This window comes from Lepidothrix coronata, unplaced genomic scaffold (genome assembly GCF_001604755.1).
Source record: "Lepidothrix coronata isolate B3197 unplaced genomic scaffold, Lepidothrix_coronata-1.0 Scaffold134, whole genome shotgun sequence".
In the NCBI taxonomy this organism is placed as follows: domain Eukaryota; kingdom Metazoa; phylum Chordata; class Aves; order Passeriformes; family Pipridae; genus Lepidothrix; species Lepidothrix coronata.
This window is the reverse complement of record NW_016690314.1, coordinates 192,042-215,978: the sequence shown is the minus strand read 5'-3', so window position 1 is coordinate 215,978 and position 23,937 is coordinate 192,042. Positions and strand designations below refer to the sequence as shown.

The following is a 23,937-nucleotide window of genomic DNA, read 5'->3' as shown; positions in this document are numbered from 1 at the left end:
GCTGGACAAAGGGGTCGAGGATCACAGTGGTGTTGAAATGCTGTATTTAGGTGTGAAATGCAGTAGTTGGACATCTCTGTGTAATTCTAGAACCTACCATAGACGTCCAGGAGGACTGGGAGCCAAATCCTGTGCTGACACAAGCTCTGGGCAAGTCTGGGGTGTCAGTGGATTGTGACAGACAGAAAAGTACAGCTTGGAAGGCTCTAGAGTTTGAGAAAATAAACTCTCCTTCCTACCCACGAATTCATTTCAGTGTCATGAGTAATTGTGCAGTGAGGGGGAAGAAAGGACATTTACACTTATAAAATAAACCTCCAGATATCTTTTAAAGAGAAGAATCATCTGTGGGGAAAATGAAACTGAAAAAAATGTGGCAAAAGAAAACCAAAACAGAATTCTAAAAATAAAGATGGCATATTAAAAATAGACAGTTTTCCACCCGTGAAATAGGAAAAGGACATTTTTCATGAAAAACGAAGACTCTTTGAGGAGCTTAATTTTAACTTTCTTTCTTTAAATAAAGTATTAAAACTCTAAATCAGTTCAGAATAAGACAAAAATAAGTCTAGCAAAGGAGCAAAGCTGGCCAGGCTGGAAGTCCTGGGCATTGCACTGTGAATATAATTTTGCACCTGCTGAAAAGCTTTGCATGGAGATGTAGTTGTAACACAGGATTTCACCCCTATTCTCCAAAGGGAGTCCTCAGCTCAAAGGTGTCAAGGAGATTTTAATGAGAACGAAAACAGGCAGTTTCCCATTTCATCAATGGCCACTTTAATTTAAGGGCAATACAGTAATTTTTTTAAACTCAGGTGTCATACCCCAAGAGACCTTAAGGAGTTATTACACCTAGGAAACGCCAAGCAGCTGTGCCCCCTGCATGATTTGTTTTCAGTAGTACTGTGTGGAAGAATATCTTAAATAGACAGATGGGTTAAAGACAGGGAGTCTTATTCCTAGTTACAATAGTATAATGCTTTTTGAAGCACATAGCAGCAACATAACTATGTTTTAATATCTAACGCTATGCACTCCATATTCTAAAGTACTGTTTGTGGAACCCTATGCCAAGGAAATATGGAATTGTGAGTCAGAAACTGTGTAGTGTCATTCAGAATAAGAACTCATGGTGCAAACTTATTTAAATATAATCCATTATATTTTTATCATTGTCTTTCTTGTCTAGCCTACCTCTCTGCATTTATTCCACAGTACTTGCTTAACAGAGGACACACAAGCTTAGTTTTGCAGAGAAAAAACTCCTTTTCTTTATGCTGAGTTACATAAAATTCAACATAATCTCTTTAGAGAATGGGAAAATAACAATTTCTGGGAGTCGAGCATGGATATATGGAGGTCAGCAATTAACTATCCAAGTCTTAAAATGCATTCAAAATGCAGCTGACAGCAGTAAAAAAAGCCCCAACACATCATATCCCCTAAACTACCTCAGAGCTATTTGCATAAAGGGTCCAGAGGCGGTACAGTATAAGTAGGGAGATGCAAGCCATCCAAGGAGCACACAGCAACGGCTCTGTTGGATACTCTGTGTGTCTGTGGCAGCAAAAGGGCAACTCTGAAGCTCAGATGTGCAAACAGCTTTAAAGGACTATCAGACTCTTGGCAGATGCATCAAGGAAAAATCTGCAAACCAGGTAATTTACCAAGTAATTTCCTTTTTAGCAGATTCTACCTTTCTGTCTAAAGATTGCTCTAAGCCAAACAACCTATGTGGCATTCTTAACACTGTTACCCAAGAACCTCAGAAGTGACAGAATCCTGCCAACAAGAGAGGTAATAAACTCATTCTCTATTTAAAAAATGTGTAGGACTTCATAAAATGGTGCATTTCTTTCATGCTCTGAAGATAGACAATAATTAAGATATATGTGACTGCTATACTAGCATTTAAGATGTATTCTATTCTACTGAAGGAAGTCTGCTTACTGTAAAATAACGCCCTAAGTGTGATAGGAATTCAGTGCTAGCAAAAAAAAAATAGAAAAGCATTTGTTGTCTGGCAAGAGGTAATAGAGGATATGATTATTATTATCATGTCTCTAAAAAAAATGAGGTGCTTCTCCAGTGCAAGAAATCTCTCTGCCCCACAGAGCATAGCTGTCTTCTTATCCTGACAAATACCCAGGCACACAGCTACTTTAAATGTATAGAAAAAGATAATGAAAAACTAGTAGACTAATAAAGTTTGGCTTTAACTAAAGCTGTAATGAAAGTGCTGCAATTCGCAGTATTATTTTAAAATGAACCCTTAGCAAAGGGAATTGCCTGATGGAGACTGGTAGTGCAGGTATAGGTGTCTGTACCTCATGGGGCAACAGTTAACACTAAGTTCAAGGGGGAAATTGTGTTTGTCTCTTGGCAGAAGGCAAAGCAAAATCACTGGCTTTCAAAATTATTTGTGACTCAGGAAGTTAGGTATTTAAAATACTCATATTTATTCTGCCAGAAAAATGAACAAGTGCCTGTTTTTAATTATGAAGAATTTGGAAGATATAAGGTAAACTAGAGGTTAGTAACAGAAATGAGGCAGGATCCGAAGAGACTTCAATCCCTACAGCAGTGCTATATCTGTTTTTCAGTGTCTGGAAATATTGCTGTTATTGCTAGGTTTGTTTGCTCCATCCTCCTCCCCTGCTGTTCTCTGTTCCACAGAAGCTGCAGGAACCCCCGTCCCACAATGCCATCTATCCAGCTGCTACTCCTCTGCTTGACCTTGTGGGGTGCTTGCCTCAACGGGAGACAGCCCCTTCCAGAGGAGAGTGAGACCATGAGGAGTCCTCTGGATGACATCCTTCAGAGATCTGAAAGCCTCATTTTTCAGTCTGTCCTCAAGAAAGCTGAAAAGGATGAAGAAACTAATAAAGGTATATATCCCACTGGGGACATTTCTTTGCTGATGCTGGCATAGCACTTGGCTGAGATAATTATATCCAAGGTACGATTTCCAAGTTCCAATATAATATATCTATATATTTACCACTGTAACTAAGGGGAGGAGAAGAATAAGAGGGCTGCTGCAATACACTGACACAGAATTCTCAAAGGTACTTTCTTCTCTAAGATCTCCCTGCTCAGGCAAGGCTGTACCATCACTAAACAGCTACTACATAATAAAAAGGTAGAAGCCTGTCACAGAAACCCTGCCTGTTTAGCAAGTACTTCCCTAGGGAAGCTCTAAGAGGACACACAGAGGACATTCCTCAGTTGTGGACCCACCTAATGTCAAGTCTAGATGGGAATGCTGCCATTCACCTACTACCTCAAGCCACTGGTTCCTACATCCCAGTAGAAGTAGGCTTTTTCCACAGCTGGGAAGGCTAGAGGCAGCTCCAGTGTCTGAGCCTCCCAGCTTGCAGATGCTCTGCTCTCACTAGTCACAGGAACGGAAGGAAATCAGACTTGGGGATTGCAAGAAGCAGCACATAGATGCCTGCCAGCAACAAGGAGCACAGAGCCCTTCCAGAGTGGAAGAGGAGCTGGCCTCAAATGCCCACAGAAAAAGGCTTCCTCCCTCTTCACATGAATGCTGAGTGTTGGTCATGTAGATCCAAGACCTGAAATATTAAAAAGAATGAGTATGAGATACTTACAGAGTTATGACTGGTAGCTGGAATTACTGAGTTGGCTTTCAAAGAATAGCAGGTTATGATCCTGTACCACAGAATTCCACAAATTCCCATTTCAACTTCCTTAGTGAAGTTGAATGATGTTCATTAACATAATGTTCATTAACATTATTCTTTTCCTTGGACAGAATCAAAAGCCCCTCTTTCAGAGTGGCTTTCCAAAAGACAACACCCTGGTGAGAAGTACCTAAGCAAACTGGAGAAGAGACAGCACCCTGGAAAAAGAGATGTTGAGAAAGACACATCTTACGGAGACATTCAGAAGAGGCAGCATCCAGGGAAAAGAGAGACAGAAGACAACCTTGATGTCTATCTGGAGCTGAAAAAGCAACAGCCTCCTGGCAGAAGGTCACTGTTGGATCAGATTGCTGACAGCCCTCGGGCACAGCTAACCTACATGAATGAGTTATCCAAAAGACAGCATCCAGGCAGAAGGTATCTGATGTACAAGCATCAGCACCCTAGCAAAAGAAGCTGGAATTATGAGGTAGACCTAAATGACCAATACGGTGAGAAAGGCCAGCATCCTGGAAAAAGGCACTGGAATTCTGACAGCTCAGACGACACAGGCCCCTGCAACTTTTTTGAGTTCTTCACCTGTAACAAAGGCAGCTTGTTGCTTGATTTAGTAGATGATGTTAGCAGAGACAGGGTAGAAGAAAAACGTCAGCACCCGGGAAAGAGATCAGCATGGGAGAGTGAAACAGGAATGAGAAAATAATTGTGTACCATTTGCATTTGGTGAAGTAAACTGCCAGATCACTAAAACATTCTGTTCACTCCCTTATGGCTCCCTGCTGCTGACCTCTGCACCTACCTTTCAGTGCATCAGTGTTCCCATTGAAGTTAATGGCTTTGTCACACACTTAAAGCAAAGGGACTGAAGGACACAGTTGAATGGAACAGGAGTACTGAGTCTTCAACTCCTCACTTTAGGAAGTTGAGTGCTTATTTCCTTAGGAGCCTGGACCCCAGAATAATCCAACTATGTGTTCCTAAATGACTAAAACAGGCTCTTAAATTTCTGTTCTGATGCTCCTGAAGTGAAATAATTATATGGTTTCTCACATCAGTGAAATCAGTAAATTAATAGTGAGGGAGAAAAAAGAACAACATGAAATCTAGTAGGTTTTCAGTTCTAAATGATAACATTTGGGAGACTCGAACCCTTGTGCACTACAATCTGCCCAGACAGTAAGCACTGCAGAGAGACAGGAACTGTTTCAACAGGAACGGAATAGATGAGTGACTTCATAGTTTGACTTGGAACTGGCACAGGAAAACCCTTTTCATCTAAGAAGTTGCACTGTGTAAAGGGTTACTGCATCCCTGAGCATCTCAGCTGCAAGTTGTGACCCCCCCTGACTGTGTACACCCACGCTAGAACTCCCACCCTGATGTGTCCACACTTCAGTCGTGCCACTTGAAATCATGCCTTCTCCTCGGACATTTAACAATGAAGCAAGCAGAGATCCTTTCCTTACAGTGAGGATTTTCTCTCCTCTCAAAGGAATGCTTTTACTTTCTGTGGTCAGACTCCCAAAAGTGTTTACTTGATATGAATGATTCAATAAATATGAATAGTCAACTCTGAGTGTCCTTACTGGTTGTGTAAACGTACTGCAATATTGTGAAAAACATAGAACTAAGCCAAGCTAAATAAAGATAAACAAATTAACATCAAAAAGTATTTTTCTAGGCACAATCTTTTTGCATGCTGGTGGTCAGCACATGTTTATACTTAGAACTGTTCTGAAGTGGAAGGATGATTTGCATATAGATAGACTCAGTTTTTAAATATTTACCTATATGGCACACAAAACTATGCATCTGGGCTAAACTCACAGCCATCTTGTGACCTACTTCGTAGGGAACTTGATGAGAAATCTGATTTCCTGTTCACGGGTCTAAACAATAGACTTACTGATTTTTGCAACTAATGTGCAGTTACTGAGTGCTCTGAGTTATTCATGTCACTTCTTGTACATTCAAAGAGGTTACAGCATGTCAGTATTTTGCTAGAATGTTATTTTATAAACAAATGAGTGTAGTTTCCACCGACATTCATCCTTCTCAATACCATCAAGACACATCAGGTGCCTGAAGTGCTCCTTTGAATACGGTTGCTCCCCAGGCAGTACCTTGGAGCTCCTCCTCAGTTATAGAAGTCAGTTTTGCCATATGGTTTAGCTACCTTGAAGAAAAATAATTAATCATTTCAGTGAGTTTCACTGAAGTTAGATGTTCCCAGACTGATCCACACTTAACATGGTCTGTCAAGCAATTTCGAACTTTGGAGATAATAAGTGGTTTAATACGTGACAGTGGACAGACCTCTTCTATTGACAGGGGGTTTCTAATAAATGCTAAAGAAGTCCTCAGAGAAGATAGCTGGGGACGTTCCATACTCTTCAACTTCCTTCTGCACACTTCCTGTATATGATGCCTTTTAAAGTGTTCTGTTTTCTTTTATCAGGGAAAAACAGATTCCTCTGAAGAATACCATTTCATATACCATTTTCAGCAACGAATGAATGCTTTTTAAACCTCAAGGAACATTACTACATCAGACCACATCCACTTGCTACAAAATGTCCAAAATAAGGGAAAAAGAGGAAAGAAGAAATTCCCAGGTGGGTAATAATGGGCAACAGCAAAGCTTACATATTTTAAAAATTGTTCCACTTTTTTTAAGTAATTCAAACCATATTTCAAATTGTCCAGATTTTTGTTTTGATCAAAAGTACATTTTCTCCCAGTATCTGCATGAAAATTTCATCTCTACTTATTAATTTCTTTCTGTTGTCTGCAGTGTTGCAGACATACTATCAGTCAAGTACAACAATTCTTTCTCCTACAGACATCGTTCTCAGAGGACTGACTGCCATTTGGAATTTGACAGTCTTGTGACTATGAAGCACACATAAGCACAAGTTCTGAAGTTAAGTATTTGTCAGATTTACCTATACCCTAAAATCTTTTGGGCTCTGGAGTTTGGCTAAGGGACTAACCAGAAAATTGCCAGCTTTTTCCTATAATGCTCTGCTTCTTTGAACAGTAATAGTGCAATCTCTTAACAATATGAACAACACAGATATATACTATTTAGTTATAAGGTAAGAATTTGTTAATTGCACATTTCTCATCATCTTATTTTTATTGTATACCTTCCTCTCACTGTCATCTTCCACTAGAATTTAACATCCATGCAAACATCCACATGTAACCTGCTTTGCTCAGTCACTCAGACAAATGCACTTGCACACTCGGCAATTGCAGAAAGGGGCCTTGCAGTTGCACAGTTACCTGCAGAAGTGCACTATCTGTCAGACAGGATGTGGCCCTTCAGGAATCAGAACAAATCAACAGCAGACTTGGTCATGGAAGTCAGTGGAAAAATCTGCCTTCTCCTCTGCAGAATCTGGATTAAATCCACAGAGTAAAGCTGTGCACTGGCCCTAATGTGGCAGCACAGGCATGCAAAATCTCATTTCCAGCTTTAATTGAGACTAAAACAACCATGCACAGATGAGTTCTTTGTTTACTCCACTGCAATTTTATATTTCTGGATGTTGCCAGTTATTGAGACATCAGGGAGTTTGATTCCTAAAGCACAGCTTTTACAAGTGTCTTCAAAATGAGCTTTGTTTTCAAGGGGAGGAGAAAGTTCATGTGAACCAGCTGTATAATTAACATTTCCTGCAACTATTGTCAACTCCTCTCATCATTACTATTCTGTGCCCCCTCCCACACATTTATCAGCCTCGATCTCTTTGCTGACCACTATAATTAGGATGCATTGAGTGTTTCCAAGGGCCCCAACAAACACCTTTATTACTACTTATAACAACTCATTAGTTGCAGAAAGTTTGAAACCAACATCATCACTACAGCTGAAGTAACTCACTCAGTTAACATTAAATGTCCAGCTGCAACTTTAAAGCATCAGTCAGGAGATTGCTATAGATAAAAAATATGACGGAAAGCAGTCAAGTGGAGAAGCACTGCAGGAGGGATGAATCTGGGTGAGGTCTAGACCATACAGAGACGTGACACAAAAGATGAGACAAGGAAATCCTTCTGCATTGGAGTGCAGAAGCCTCTCTAACCTCCCAGTATGAACAGCATGAACTCCCCACTCCTGCAGGGTAAGGAGGAAGGGTTCGGGTTGGACACACAGACCTCCAAAAAAATAGATGGGGAAATTCCTTGAGAAAACTGAGTTAATGCCTACCTGAGATTACTTTTAGACCTATGTGAAGACATTTGTGCTTAATTTGCCTTGATGAAATCAATGCAGCTTAAAAGTCCCAAGAAGGAAACAAAGACATTTGTCAGGTATCAGCCAATTCACTTTGTCTGCTTTTAAGAGATGAAGGAGAGTAAAACAGAACCAAAGTCTTATTAGATCATGAACTGTACTATGAACTATGACACTATGAACTGGTGTCTATGCTGGAGCATGACACCAGTGCCCGACAGAGACAGGCATGTCAGAGACCAACAAAACAGAACAATCCAGCCCAAAGGCGAAAATAGCTCTTGAGTTTATTTCAGCCACCTTGGTTTGAACTGACAGCCAGTGACCCAGAGAAGACAGAAGTGTATCACTGGTACAGGAGTCACTCACTGTTGAGTGACTGAAGGAACACCTTCCTCACTTACTCACAGCTTACATTCCATCCCCTTCTTCATGTTCTTGTAAATTGGAAAGAGGGAAAATCTAGACTTAATAAATTATGCAAATACTCCTGCAAACCAGGATCCAATGTGCCATATCAAAGGAAGTTAGTTCATTGCCACCTTCTCTCTATAACGGATACAATGACTATGATGCAGTGTAGACAATTTAATAGCTGATTGGTATAGGGAAAATGTGAGATTATGAGTGGGAAAACTAAGGAAAGTGAACTGCTTTAAACAGGCTGCCTGAAATATGATTGCTGATTTAAACTAATTTTCACAGAGTAGCATATGTTTCCACTGTAAATTCCCTCGTGATTCTGAAACCGGTACTGTGTGGTGCCTGAAGAAGCTATTGTGAAAAAAAGAAAAGGAGAGACAAAAGTCAAGAAAAATAAAAAATATAGTAAGAATTTATGAAAGGTTCTCTGAGCAAAAGCAGTCAAGACAAATAGCAAGCTCTTCGAACAAGCAGGTGGTATCGAAGAAGACAGCAACAAAACCCCTGCAAAACGATCATAAATCATTCCCTGTCAAATACCAACTGATGGGGGTATTCTGCTTATTGCTTTTAGACATGCTGTTTTGAGAAGGGGATTGGTTGCTGCACAAGTCTGTAGACAAAAGAGAAGACAAGAGAGGCTAGAGGAGTCAGCACCCAGATATGGTGCGCTTGAAACCTGCAGTGAGCCCTGAACGGAGCCCAGGCATGCGGGGTACGGCTCCTACAGTTACACCGTTAAACGGAATGGAAACGCAAAGGAATTCGGGATCTTCCCGTCTCTCCTAATTCGCCTACTCCGTGCTGCCATCCCATGGCACTCAGGGCCAACATCGCCAGACTACTCACTGCTTTAAGGGACCAGACAAACTTGGGATGATGACTGGCCTTGCCAGTACTGAAGCAGTTAAACCACAAACCAGGGGCTCAGCAAGCTGTCAGCTGCAGCTCTTACTGCTGTCAGCTTTGATTGATAAGACTGCAAACACAGGGAAAATCATGGCTTTGGCATGAAAATGCAGCTTCTATCCTGTCTACACAGACTAATTAAACAGGTTTGTTATGTATCAAAATGTTTACTATAAGCAACTTGAGTATACTGAATATATGAGCTTTGATAAAAGCAACAATGATATGCATATATTTTAGTTCTCTGAACAAAATGAAAAATACAGAAAATGTCAATTTATATCCACCTAAACAAACAAACAAACAAAACCATTTTCTTAGACAAATTTAAATCAAAGATCATTTATGTTGTAGAAGAGTTTTGTGCTACCCATTTCAATGCTAGGAGATTTAAAATGGATTTTTAAAAATCTATTATTAAATTACAAAATTGAATTTAGGCCAGTTTTAAAAGCAGTACTACATTAAATTAACTAACCATTTAGTTTAGGGAATACTTAGGAAGAATATTCTGATTTTCCCATGAACAGTCTGATTTTCCACTCTGCTTATGCCCCAAAGTCTATATTGAACTCAACGGTGCTAAATTTCAGATATTTTAAAACTTTTTCAGTGAGTAAGCCATATTTGTGCAAAAACATTCCACTGAATTCCTTGAGAAATAGACAGGCATCATCAAGTATTACCTCTTGTCTGCATTGAAGCCTGAGGTCAGCTGAGTTTATTAGAGCATGGTGCTAGTAACACCAAGACCCAACCCCAAGGTGGGTCTGATCCCTGTATGGGCCATTCACTTAAGAGCTGGACTTGATGATCCTTGTGGGTCTCTTCCAACTCAGAATATTCTGTGATTTACCTCTTTTGTGCTGGGATCAGAGTCTATTCTTTAACATTCCAAATGGCACCGAAGGTATTACAAGTAGTTGAAGAACACAGGTGACCCCCAGCTGGAACACATTTCTGACAGGGCTGTCCCAGGGCTGTTCTCAGCTGTATTCCTACTGAAGTCCCTCCTCTTGGACATCAGTAGCAATGACCAACTGAGGAACAGTCCAGGTTCTAAAATTCATAGTTAAAGAGTTATTACAATTAACAAACATATTTTTCAACTTATTTACTCAGTATTTGCAGAGAACTTGGAGTGCAGCAGAGGAGGAGTTATCTAACAGGGTTTTGTTAGCTGAGCCTTTATATCCCAGTGGCAGGACGGGACAGTACATGCCTGACTGTGCCTCTGGAGCAAGTGTTTGGAACGCTTTTCTTTCCTGCACCATTGCTTGTTTGCATTGATTCACAGAGTGAGCCATTACTGATTCATATGCAGTCCCCAAGAGCATCTGTAGAACTGCAGTAAGGTTTAATTTGTCCCCAAATACCTCTTCCTATTGCAACCAGCTGGATGAAGACAAATTAGTTTTTGAAGAACCGTAAACTGAATTGCTTTAGACTGATCTGGATGTTTTCACTTTGTGAACACACTCTGCATGGGAAAGCGTGATGAGCCTGACTAAATGACAGCAGTCAAAGTCTATTCTTATTTACCCCAGCACAAACCTAGATTATGTAGAAAATGCTAGTTCTGTTAAGGAACATGAGGCCCTCAGGAACACAGAAGCCCACATTTGCCTTTGGGAACAAATTGACACCATTCCACACATCACTACACCTGGCATGCTAACTTTGGAATATCACTTCTCTAATTGTCTCTGAGAGACTCCCAGTAAGTCTAATACTTTCATAAAGATACAAATTATATTAGCAGGTGCAGTCGCTTCATGTGAAATGAGTTCCTCAGGAAGGGCTAAAGACCATTTATATTCAGAAACATGCAAACAACATTCTCCTTTCAAAATGGTGAATGAAATTTCTCTTTTCAAGGGTGATTGACACTATATGGTGTTTTATCAGTACTTTAAAAAGATTCATCCGGCGAGATGTGCTCTCATATCTTGTGGTCAAATGCAGAACATGCAAAAGAGCATAATTAAGATTCGGTGAAATGTTTGATTTCTCATGCACACCACAGCATGCTGTCACCCTCCTCACAAGTCACTGCAGGCAGTCCTTCTTTGTGTCCCAGCAGTAGGCTACCAGACTTCAATTGTTGTATTTACCACTTTAATAAGCCTTTAAGACTTTCCTTTTGAAAAAGAACAGTTACTGAAGCTGTAGAGAAACACAGGGTTAAGGAAAGAGCTTGCTGTTCTGTACAACCTCTCTCTTCCTTATGCCCTGTTCTTACTACTTGGAAATGACAGGAGAGGGTGAGTTGCCTGGGCCAGCAGGGCTTAGCAGGACAAGAACCTTTACAGCAAAGACTGTGAAATCACTGCCGAGGCCCTTGCAGGCTCTCGGCTGCTCTCAGATGGCCCTGCTATGCCATCTAGTGACAGGCATGTTTCCCATCCCTCACCTACCCTTTTTACTGCCCCTTCGCTGCACACTCCCAATGACAAATCACGCACATGAAACAGGAACCAGAAAACTGAAATGCCAACAGAAACCTCTCCAGGAGCTCTGCACCTGTAAAGATCTTGCAGCTCTTCTAGAGACACATGTATTGCTGTTCTTTCACTGTTCAGTTAAATATAACTCTCTGGCCTCAACAGAGGTCTGGACAAAAGGGGCAAGGTAACAACAAAGGGAGAGGTGGTACCACCTGAGCTTTCCGGAGGCATAGGTATGGCTCAGCGCTAGGAAACTGTCAAGCTCCAGCAAATCCAGAAGGAGAACAACACCACACCAGGTGAATCCTCTAAGGCAGTAAGCCTCAGGCTGGTTCCTGCACTCTTCCTCCTGACCCCACTATGATTCCTGTTGAAAATGTTTTAAAGGATTTAACTTTGAGGGTAAAAGAGCAGGACATGATCAGTGAAAATCCACCGTTAATGGACGGGACTCAAGTGTAAATAGCATTGTCACGTAAGAAAATCTCTGCCTCCAGGAGCTTGTAATTCTAACCTGAAGTTCCTATTGTCACCTCCGTACAACTGGGAGTGTGGGAGAGCAGGGACTGCTGCCAGCTGAGACTAGACAAAAACTGGCATCAGTAGGGGGATACTGGGAAGCCTCTGCCGCTGATTTCCACAGCTATTTGTCAAGCGGCAAGTAGATTCTTGTACTCCACCTGTGACTGAGAGCACGTCACCTGTTGCAGTTTTGGGACGCTTCTTTTAGGATAAATCGGCAGGCTGGGAAAGGGAAGGTCGTTGATGCTGGCAACACTGTTTCTTTTCAGCGCGCTCAGCGACGAGACTCCGAGCACAGACCCACCGGCACCCGGTGCTATGTGAGCGGGCCCGAGGCAGCGGGGGCCGGACTGGGGCCCGCGTCCCCGCCCCGGAGAGGGTTCAGTCCCCGCCGCGGTGCCACGCCTGCCTGGGCTCCATCGATAGCTCTGCGCTCGGCAGCCCGCCCCGGGGCCGGACGAGCCCTCTTTGTCCCCTCCCTTTCCTCCCATCGATGTGTCGGCGCTCGCCCCGCCCTCCGGCACGCTCTGCCGCTCCCGGCACCCGGGACGGACACGCTCACCTGCCGCCCGGGCGCTGAGGTGAGGTGGGCCCGGTCCCGGTCCCGGTCCCGAGCTTTCCCCAGCCGTCCTCGGCAGTCCCGGGCCGCGGCTCCTCGGCCGGGCGGGGCGGCCCCTCAGCGGCCTCTCCCCCGGCGGGCGGTGCGCGCTAAGCCCCGCCCCTCTCCCTGCGCTCGCGCAGTCGCGGGCACCGGCCCCGCCCCCGGCAGAGCGCGCGGCCGCTCCCTGCGCGGGGCTGCGCCTGCGCGCGAGCGCGGCGGGACCACCGAGGGGGGCCGTGCCCGGCCCAGCCCCAGACCTGGCCCAGACTGGCCCGGCCCAGCCCGGCCCCGGCCCTGGCCCCGGCCCCGGCCAGCCGCGGCTCAGCCCTCCCCCTCGCTCCAAGCCCTCCCTCTCGCCCCACGGCGCCGCCTCCGTTCGTTTCAGGCAGCGGCGAAGGGCGATGCGGCCCCCGCGCCCCGGCGGCCCGTGAGGGCAGCGCTCGGCAGCGATGGCCTCGGGCTGCCCGGCGGCCTTCGGGGACCCGGGCGAGGTGCGCGAGGGCTTCCTGTGCCCGCTGTGCCTGAAGGATCTCCAGGCGTTCCGGCAGCTCCAGGCGCACTACGAGGAGCAGCACGCGGGCGAGGACCGGGACGTCAGGGCGCAGCTCCGAAGTAAGAGCGGCCGCGATGACGCGGAAATCCCGTATGGCTGCTCGTACTGCGAGCGTCTGGCAGTACTGAAACAGTAATTGACCGGCTTGCGGTCGAGGTTTCAGTGTCATTCTTCTATAAGTCTCCTTAGGCTAAGCGTAGCGTTTACATTCTTCCGATACTTTCCGTAAATGAGTTCTAAAGCAAGCGCTAAAAGACGTTACTTTTCAAATATCGTTTATGCACGATTTTTATTACTGGGCTTTTCGGGGTTTTTTGTTTGTTTTTATCTGAAAAGTTGGATTTATATTGTAACCCAGTGGATTCCCAAGCATTACTTGAACACCACACAGGACATGGGAAATCTCTGGTACTTGCCAAGTTCCAGTTCATTAATTTCTTGTTTTGACAGTAGATAAAACTGTGGTTGCAGTTAAAGTGTAGCATTAAGAGAGGTTGTTGATGGAAAAGAATACGGGTGGTGGAGCTGACAGGAGATGCTGGAGTGTCTCAGGGCTGTGCTATGGATTACGAACTTTGACTAGTGTTTGGAAAAAGGCTGTAAATTGTGTTTTACTAGGATATTTCCTTTTTTTACCCCCTCTTGCATATGCAATATCATTTTACATTGAGAGAAAAATGTGTAAAATCTGATGATACTTCTGTGTGTTTCCTGCAAAAATCTGGTTGGTTTTGTTCTATTATGCTACAGATACTGGCCTGGAAGTATGTTTGTTTGTTTGTTTGTTTTCTCCTGAGATTGATTAATAATTCAAAAGTCTCTTTTCTTGGTGAAACCCTAACCCTAACAGTGGGCTGTTTAGTACTTTTGAAATTATGTGAACAAGCACACTGAAATTCTTTGTTTGTGCAACAAGACAAAGAAAGTGTTGAACATCCTTGAATCCAAAGGAAATAACTGGGAATTAGAAGAATCAAGATATTGCTATATGGTGCCCCAGGTGCTGTGAGACAGGTTCCATAGTTTAAGACATATTGCTGTTTTACGGTGAAGTCCCTGAATGGAATGCCCTAACCTACTATTTTGTGTTTAGAATCTCAGTGCTGCTTTATGACAGACAACAAAGAGCATTTCGTGTCATCTATGGTGCTCTGAACTGCATTCTGGTTCTAAGAATGTGTTGAGGATAAACTTGTCCTCTAGGGAAAAGATTTGTGCTAAAAGAAGAGGAATAATCCACGCTGGCCTCTTGTGATGAATATTTAGTGACTACCTGCTACGTTTGATAACTTGGCTTTATCTTTTTCAGATCTAGTCCAGAAGGCCAAAAGAGCAAAGAAGAAATTGCTGAAACGAGAAGGAGATGACAGAACTGATTCTGGATCTCAGGAACGATATGAGTCATTCAGCTATGGTGGAGTAGATCCCTACATGTGGGAGCCCCAGGAAGTAGGTAGGAGAGCTAGAAAGCAATATGCAGTGGGGATAACTTTTAACCTGAATTGGGGTAGTGCTGATGTATTGCTGAACTGGCTTGGAATTGTGTCTGTGCCTTGGATTCACTGTAGCGGGGGATTATGGTTTGTACACTGACTTTGTGCGGCCTACCTACGTTGTGTGGGGTGTGGGGAAAGTGCAGATAATGGTCAGAAAAAATACATGGGTAGGATCAGAACCCAGCTACCCTTGAGGCAGCTGTTTGTCATGTCATTGGGCCTGAGCTGCTGAGGTCTGCTGAATCTGTGTTTACCTCCGTGCAGCTAGCTTCATCTTGTGACTTTACAAAACAAATTAATAATTAATAACTAAGCTATATAAATAATAACTAAGGTATATAAAATCTCCAGCTTTTGGGCTGCACTTAAAGTAATTGTTCGTTTGCATGTTTGACAAAAAGATTATCCAATTATTTAAACTCTTTCAGCTTTTTCCTTGAATTTGAGGTGCAGAACACCTCTCATTAAAAAGAGGTTTACTTTAAAAAGAGCACAGATTAAAAAAGAAAACAACCTCAAACCCACTCCTCTGAAGATAAGTCTACATTTGTAGAATTTCAAGGATAAGGTGACTGAGCCTGTAATTACAAGTGCTGCTACTGGCAATTGCCTGTTACTGTAGCTGACATATTGTTGTTATTTTTGGGGGACCATCTCTGCACCATCTCTGGTGAATCCTGGCAAAGTTTCCCCTGTGGTGCTGCCAGACTAGGACTGAGTCCTTTGGGTCTGCAGGGTCTGAGTTCTGTAGATTATTTTACTTTTGACTTTATGATTGCTGCTCAAATAATTAGATAGTATAAATATTAGCTAAGAATAAATTTAGACAAGGTTTATGAACATTGGAGAAGTGAGAACTGTTTTCTCATCTGAGTAGAGAAGATGAATCGTAGGGATTTTGGAATGGGATTTGGTGGGTCTGTGAAAGGGACCGTGTGACATCACCAAAGCAGTGGCGGAATTCAGTTACCCAGAGGAGTCCTTTCCTATGAATAATTCATTTTTGGAGATTTTTTGGTTATTTCATTAGCATGAGGAAGTGAGATTCTTACACTTACATAGTAGCATCAGAAAGCAACATCTGATGTTGAGTTCTACCAGTTGGAAAAAAGATTATTGTTTTAAATTTTGTCTGTAACTTTGACTTTTAATACCTGGCTCGCCTTATTTGGAAAAGGAGTAATCTTAAACCAGCGTTGTTGAATATGAATTGTACATTTCTTAAATAGATGCTATATTGTTCTTTTGAATACTTAGGGATCAGTTTTCTGTAAATCTGAACTGTCATCAAGGATTTAATTTAGACTCCTAAAGGTGGAGAGATGATCAGAAATCTGAAAGCATAGACCTCTAGTAACCATTGGACTTGCCTCTTCCTTTGGTTCAACATGTAGCCAGGAAACTAGGAAGAGAACAATTAGAGAACAGTTCTAGTAGGTAACATCTAGCTTGCTAAATGTAACTGAGGAATGAAGAGGGGAAAAAATGTTATTGCAGATGTTCTCTAACATAGTGCTTGTTGTTTTCTGTGGTGGAAGTAAAACACTGTTTATTGCCAGTCTGGAGATTAGACTTTACCCTGCATGTTTTATGTAGGGCAACACTATGAAAATGTAGGATTCTAATGTGTCTTTAAAATTGGATTTGAACATGAGAAATAAATGGTGAGAAAAAGAGACAGCCGTGTTTCAAGAGGCATTTAAATCCATGCAGAATACCTGGGTGACTAGGACAACTTTCTGTTATCCTTGCAGGTGCTACAAGAAGCCATCTTTCTGAATTCAAGAAACACAGAGCAGCCAGGATTGATCACTATGTAGTTGAAGTTAATAAGTTAATAATCAGATTAGAAAAGGTAAATTTGGTGCTTTTTAATATTCCAGCCTTCTAAATGTTTCCTAGATTTAAAAAATTATATTTTGGTATGAAATGTGTCCATTTATCTAGCAGTACACAATATAAAGGATACTAAACTGTGATTCTTCACATACTACCTTGAGTACTGTGCATGGTTTGACCCTATACTATTGGTATGATTTCTGTTTCTGTGCACCATTTTCAAGATGAAGATGCTGTTTCCACATACTTCAAAAACCACCTGTTCTCCTGATTATTTTCTCTGTCTTTTACTTTACTAAATTTTTCCCTCATGTTTTTGTCATGATTCTTCCAGCTTCTCATTCTTCCAAATCTGCCAATGATACACTTGCATTTTGACTCAGATGCAGTAATGTTGGCTGCAGTAAGGATTATGTCCTAAATGGCTGATTTGTACAGGTTTGACAGTCATCGTTTATCACTTGTATGAATACGGCATTAGAAATGAACAGGAAAGTTGCATGTTTGGTGTGAAACAGGCTGAGAGTCCTCTCTTAAAAATGCCAGGTTTCTTTTTCTTGTTGGGCTGAGTTGTGTTGCATTTTTTTCATTGCAAAAGTATAATTTTCTTGAATATATTTTTTATCTTCTGCCAGCTTACATCGTTTGACAGAACAAACACTGAGTCAGCTAAAATAAGAGGTTGGTGCGAGCTTACCTTGGACTTTTTGCCCCTATAGTTTATCCAGCTGATGAATTAATTGAATAGCTTACGTGGTGTGTATTCCTGCTCATAGCTATAGAGAAATCTGTTGTGCCTTGGGTCAGTGATCAGGATGTTCCCTTCTGCCCAGACTGTGGCAGTAAGTTCAGTATCCGAAACCGACGTCACCACTGCCGCCTCTGTGGATCTATTATGTGCAAGAAGTGCATGGAACTCATCAGTCTTCCTTTGGCAAGTAAGTACAGTCTGTGGAGTTAATTCCTCCTTTTCTTAGTGTGCTCTGGGTGCTAAGTGCATCCTGGCTGTTTGCCACTAGAAGAAAATATGCTTATAATAGTCTGGTTGTGCAGAAAACTTGGTCCTTAATGTGTCATTCGGTTTCATCCAGACACTTGTTTGTGAAATACAGTACAAAGAATGATTTCTCCATTTTTTTCTCTGTTCCTTCTTCAGATTTGGAAGTGTTGCATAACACTAAAAAATTACTAGAAGTAGTATGTACTCCTGGTAAATATAGCTAATATTTAGTGTACTGTTCTTTGGAGTACCATAACTATGGTTAATTAAAGTTATCAACTTTAAGAACTGCCAAGGTTCTTCACATTTAAAAATATTGTGGATATTTCCAGTCTTCCCCATGCTCTTCAAATGTTGGACATTTGCACAACAAATTAAGGAAATTCATCCCTAGGCCTTTAAAAACCCCTTCAGACTTTTTTCCTCATCTGGTGCACTGGAGAGGAGACCATATTTTCTGTGGAGATAAATGACATCAACTGTGCTTTTTCGAGGTTCAAGCACAGAACCTGGACAGCACTAACATACCCGTTCTACACGTTATTCTCTAACTGTGCAGGCTTAAACATGAGAACGCTTCGAGGCATAAACAAAGTAGGTGGTTCTCAGCAGTCTGCTCTCTAGCTGGTTTTAAGTACAGCAGGCTTTACAGTAAAGACCCTAATTCTGACTTGCAGTCTTGGTTGTCGTGCAAACCTTGCATGTCTCTTTCCTTCAGCAGACTGTTTCAAATGGTTTTTTAATGTTTCCCGAATGTAAAGTTTCTGTTAAAGGGCAGTTTGTTCGTGTTGGTAAAATCTGTTGGCTTCTCCAGTTACTGTAAAATTACATGTGTATAATTTTTAGGCAAACTCACTAGTGCCAGCAAAGAGGCCTTGGGTTCTCAAACCAGCCCAAACTCCTCACCTAACAGTGTGCACGGCTCCCGCCGTGGCAGCATCAGCAGCATAAGCAGTGTAAGCTCCGTGCTGGATGAGAAGGATGATGACCGAATCCGTTGTTGTCGGCACTGCAAAGACACCCTGTTGAAAAGAGAGCAACAGATTAATGAGAAAGAATACACACCCGAGATTGTGAAACTCTATGAGGTAAATCAAGCTCTGTGCCCAGTGTATATGTCTGCAGTAGTCACTACTTGACTTGTTACCTCATGTCCAAGCTCTTACTTTGTGACTTAATATTCACCCGCCTGAGACCGTTGCCTCTTCTAACACATAACGAAAGACATGTCTGAAGTGGTGAAGTCAGTTGCAGTACAGTATTTATATCCCACAATAACTTCAAATGCTTTTTTAAAATACATCTTCCTTCTCATCATCTGGAACTAGTAGTTCAGAGATGTCTCTCTCTTAAAATTGTGAATTTGTTTAAACCAATGATCTTGGTTGATGGGCTGCACTGGAACTATAAGACTCCGTGTTGTCAGTACTGTTTGTCCTCACACTAACGGCAAATGCTTTTTTGAACCATCCATGTCAACAACGTGTTCAAATATGCTTTGCAAGCAGGTACTGACAATCACCAGGGATCTTTACAGTACAGTCCACAAACTCCCCAGGTTATTATTGATGGGAGTTTCTGTTGGTGCTGTTTGAATCCAGAATCTTTTTGAATGAAAGACTTGGACAACTTCTAGCCTTAAATCTATTCACAAAGTCCACCTTGCAGGGTACAAGGAGTCTTTCCCTGTTCCTGACTGTGCCATATGTATTCTGAAGATAATTGGAGGGTCTTGTCATCCTGAATAGTTTGAATAGCTTTCATCATGGTCAACTTTGAATGTGCACAGGCAGCATGAAAAGATTTATGTCAGCATGTTCTTACAGTTGTGTCTTAATGTAAGTTCTTTTTTTTATATATTTTGTTTTAAACAAGAAACTCCGACTCTGCATGGAGAAGGTTGACCAGAAGGCACCAGAATATATAAGGATGGCAGAATCACTAAAGTAAGCCCCATTTGCTGGTGATGTTTATGAATATATGTTATTTCCTCCCTTAAATGTGGGAAGTAGTAAGGAAGTGGTGTGTTAAGGCTGCAAGAGTGTGTAAATTATAAGAAAAATCATTACCTGTAGTCTTCTGGATGCTCTTCAAACAAAGTAGTACTGAACTAACTGTTAATGGTAACATACAGAGAAGTTGTTTGATTTTGTAAAATTTTTTTAAAGCCACTTCCCAGTGAGGCACCACTGTCAGATTTTGACACATCATCTTTGCAAAAAGGAAGTATAAGGCCTACAGTACTTGTGTAAATGAGCCTCTTCAGAACAGTTGCCCTGAGCTGGATGCTCTGGCTTCCAAGGAATGCCAGCAGCTGAGGATCATTAGAACGCTTCGGCACCTTCGCCTGGCAGTTGTTCTGGGTGTACCTGGCATACCCTGTGCTGCAGTGGATAAACAGCATTCTCATATCTCAGTTTTGTGCGTAATTCCTTGCAGTAGTTTTTTATTTCACAGGGGTAACTTAAGTCTCTCCAACTCTATCTGCAAGAGGTTGCCAGGTTAGACTTCTGGCTTGTATAGGGAGAGAAATATGCACCTTGGTCTTGGACTAGGAAGCATGTCTTTTGGGAAAGTTAAAGTTAACAAATATTGCTGCACCTGTCCTTCAGATCTAGTGCTTTTAGAAAAAATTAGTAACAAAGCTGTTTTTGTAAAAACAGTCCTCCCAATAGGAAGAAAAGTACAAAAGGTAAAAAACATGCTAAGCTGTTACTGCTTTTTGTCATGACTTCATGAGAGGTGGGGTTATATAGTTCAACAAATGGAGAAAAGTAAAAATACAACTGTCCTGGATAATGGAAGCACATGGAAGCACATGTCAGAAAACAACAGGCTTCTTACTGATGAAATTAAAGATTTCTGACTAGTAGTGAGTCTCAGAAACTGGAATCATATGGATAGTGAAATTACTTTTGAGAGAGTGATCCTTTTCATTTATATTTGTGATACAAAAGGACAGGGAAGCTAAAAGCTGGTGAAGAGTCTTCCCCATTAAATCCAGATTTATCAATAAATGGGAAACTAGTAAAGTGCCTGTAATTGATTCTGTCCTCATGTGGACCATCAGTTACTGGCATCTTAAATACTACACCCGTGTGGGGTGTGGGCTTTTGCTTTCTGATAAACCCTAGTGGAGTTAACTATTGTGCTTTAATGGTATAGTTAGTTACTTAGTGATTTTTCCACACCCAATCACCTGAAAAAATGTCACAAAATAGATACATTCGCTAAGCATGTGTGTATCTAATTGACAGAGTGGCATTCTTGTGTTAACGCAGGGTTTCTCCTAGAATAGTAAGCAATAATACAATCATAAATAAAATGATCTTCTATGAAGTGGTCATGTTTGCAATATGATTGTAATTTTCCACTTCTGTCACAAAGAAAGGTTTTTTAAACATGAGCTTGAAATAAAATCATTCAACCCTTTAGTGTTAGCAGTTCTTACCATTGTCAAATCCTGGTCATCTTGGGATAACTTGTACTGTTGTATGTGTTGTTAGCTGGATGCATGACTTACTGTAAAGTCCTCTTTATTTCTTAGTGCAGGGGAGACAACCTACAATCTTGAACATGCTAATGACTTGAGAGTGGAGATCCAAAAAATATATGAATTTATAGATTCCTTAAGGTAAAAGATCATCTCTTTCCCCTTTCTGCCCCAGCACGTGTGTATCTCCCTCTGTTATGACTTCACTGATTATGTGGATAACCAACCAATTTATCTGCTCAGTTGTAAAAAGCATTTGAAAAGGTAGATGCTGTTCCTGTGCACCATCAATTTCTTCTTGCTTTTCTGGCCTTAAAATTCACGCATTCCCCTGCAGTGGTACTAACTAAGCATAGAGGAAACAAATAGCAGCACTGTTTAGGGGGAGGGGGATTGTTTGTTTGGGGTTTCTTTGGTTTTTTTAAAGGGTGGGAGTGGAAAGCGTTATAAATTCTATTATCCAAAACTGTTTATCTAAAAGAACATCAGAAATTTTTGATCCAATATTGCCTCTCCCCTTCTGTTGCATTTCTGCTGGCCTTTTTCTTGAACTGATGCTCCTGCATGTTTGCTTTGATTCAGTAAGAAGATTTTGAGTCTGGGCTTGCATGAAGATCCTCAACCTCATCCTAAAACACTACAACTTCAGCGAATGATAAGATATTCAGCTACACTTTTTGTTCAGGTAAATAGAGCATATGCTGTGAGAGGAATGTAAATTTTATATAGTGTTCTGTTCTTTGCCAGGCATCCCCATGGTTTGAAACTGTTTTGACAGGAGGTTTAGTTCTAAAACTTTTCTATAGTTCCCCTAATGACTTCTGGTAGCCTCAAGTAAGCTGGCTTGAGCACAGATCATGCACACAGCAGCATTGGATCTGGGGACCCAAGAGGTGTGGGAGCCTTGGCTCTGGCTCCTGCTGAGGTGTCAGCCCACTCAGCAGTGCAGCCGTGGCAGCAAAGGCAAGCACGGACCTGCAGCAGGGACTGCAGTGTAGAACCATCTTTGGTGTGTTTGTGGGTTTCTGCTGGTAGTATTTCTCTTCTCAAGGACTTGAAAATTGGCTGAATGCCTGCAAGCAATACTGTTCACGGTATTTTTTATTTCAATTTTTGCCAGGAAAAACTGCTTGGCCTAATGTCCCTGCCAACCAAGGATCAGTATGACGAACTGAAGAAGAGAAGACTGCATATGGTAAGACAGGTTAGGATCTGTTATATCTTGCATGAGTCACAGATGTAAGCCTGAGAGCTGTGTGGGTATGACTAGTTGCCTTCAACACTGGATTTCAGTTTGTCATTTCTCATGTGTATTGTACCATACCCTTTTCCAGGGATTCACATAGCTGCTGCTGCATTCTGCCCAGAACAGAAGTGGGTGTGCATGGAGCAGCTGGGTTAGGTGCATGTGCTGTTCCTGCTGCAGTGTGTGCAGAGCAAGCCCTGAACTGAGTGTGTTAGTTTACATGGACTTTGAAACTGTGTTCAGGAGTTCACTTGCCCAAGCAGAATTTAGAAACCTCTTTCAGTGGTGAAAAAAGACATTTAGAGTAAGGATGCCTCTTCAGTGAGAGAGTTTTTTCAGTTAGGAGGGAGGACATCATTAATGGTAAACTAAACCAACTTTGTTTTGAGGTATAAATTGAGAAATAAGAATCATCCCATTCCAAAAGCCAATTATATCAATGACCTTAAACACTGATGTTCTATTATAGGTGTCTGCTGCTGTAGTCAGCTGTGATACAATTACAGTTCAAATCAATCTAGACCACTGTGCACAGCTGCATTAGGCATTTTTTTTTGCTCTGTAAAGAACACTGTCACTGCTTCTACTTGTCCTCAAGTTTGTAGAGGCAGATCTTATGGGATTTTGGTCAATATCATCACAAACTCACAGGAAGCATTTTCTGTGAAGTAACCAGAACTGCAGCTGATCCCTTTTAGCGACAGCGAGCACCATCTAAGATCAGCTAACTTGTACTCGTGGATTTAGAATGAAATTTTTCAAGCTCGTGATGTTTTCATACTACGTGTTTTTTGTTTTAGGTCACTCTCGAAACACAGGGAAAACAAGAGGAAAATCAGAAAGAGTTTATCTCCAGATCTGCAGCTGCAGTTAATGGTGATGAAACTCACATGAGAAAAGGAACAGTCAGGAAATCTGAGGGCTGGTTACCCACATCTAGCATCTCAAGAGAGAGTGAGAGAGCAGACCCACTTCTTCAGCAGATTGACAATATCACATCCTTTATTGAGCAAGCAAAGGCAGCTAATAGGATAGATGAGGTCCATATGTTGCAAGAAAACCTGATGCAGCTTCAGGATGAATATGATCAACAACAAACTCTGAAAGCTATTGAGCTTTCCAAAAAACAGGCAGAAGAGGAAGAGATGCAAAGGGAGGAACTTCAGGTCCTTTGTGAAAAAGAGTGGGAAAGAGAGCGGCATAAATTCATGTCTCAGCATTCACGGACACACTCCTTAGACTTCAGAGAAGTCAAGCAGCATTTGGATATTACTCAGATCAAAGGGGACACGAGTTCTGAAACTCCTGCTGTTGAGCAGCTGCCAGCTCAAGAGCATTTGACCTTCACACTCAAACCCCAGAATGTCCCACAGTGTGACCTAGACAGAGATCAGCCAACCTGCCTAAACCCCTTTGAAGATGAAGCAGATACCCCTCAGGCAGAGGAAGATCCTGCTAACCCATTTGTCAGAGACACCTCTCCAATGGTTTCTTTCT

General features: G+C 42.0%; 3 protein-coding genes across 5 annotated transcripts in view; 2 read left to right on the top strand and 1 right to left on the bottom strand.

Moving 5' to 3' along the window:
* The window catches only part of TMCC1 (transmembrane and coiled-coil domain family 1), a 115,231-nt gene extending 102,359 nt beyond the window's left edge, over positions 1-12,872 (bottom strand). The window contains exon 1 of one of the 2 annotated variants that reach the window (XM_017827058.1): positions 12,775-12,872. The gene's annotated coding sequence lies outside the window, so the exon portion shown is untranslated. Of the gene's footprint in view, positions 1-11,902; positions 12,058-12,774 lie in introns of those variants that run through there. The other variant, XM_017827059.1, reaches the window with a different exon arrangement.
* Positions 1,409-5,185, top strand: TRH (thyrotropin releasing hormone). Of its 2 annotated transcripts, XM_017827066.1 has the most exons (3): positions 1,409-1,658; positions 2,677-2,888; positions 3,779-5,185. In XM_017827066.1, exons 2-3 carry the CDS (start codon positions 2,702-2,704, stop codon positions 4,369-4,371), a joined length of 780 nt encoding a protein of 259 aa, XP_017682555.1. In that variant the 5' UTR covers positions 1,409-1,658; positions 2,677-2,701; the 3' UTR covers positions 4,372-5,185. The 2 variants fall into 2 exon arrangements, with proteins under 2 accessions (XP_017682555.1, XP_017682556.1); XM_017827067.1 differs by lacking the exon at positions 1,409-1,658 and having other exon boundaries at positions 2,540-2,888.
* A 365-nt stretch (positions 12,873-13,237) lies between the features above and the next one.
* Positions 13,238-23,937, top strand: part of RBSN (rabenosyn, RAB effector) — a 13,464-nt gene continuing 2,764 nt past the window's right edge. The window contains 11 exon segments of the mRNA XM_017827056.1: positions 13,238-13,425; positions 14,676-14,819; positions 16,617-16,717; positions 17,337-17,382; positions 17,478-17,639; positions 18,548-18,789; positions 19,577-19,647; positions 21,249-21,335; positions 21,777-21,879; positions 22,315-22,389; positions 23,241-23,937. The exon segment at positions 23,241-23,937 is cut by the window's right edge and continues 14 nt beyond it. Coding sequence (XP_017682545.1) covers positions 13,263-13,425; positions 14,676-14,819; positions 16,617-16,717; positions 17,337-17,382; positions 17,478-17,639; positions 18,548-18,789; positions 19,577-19,647; positions 21,249-21,335; positions 21,777-21,879; positions 22,315-22,389; positions 23,241-23,937 — 1,891 coding nt within the window. The 5' untranslated portion in view covers positions 13,238-13,262.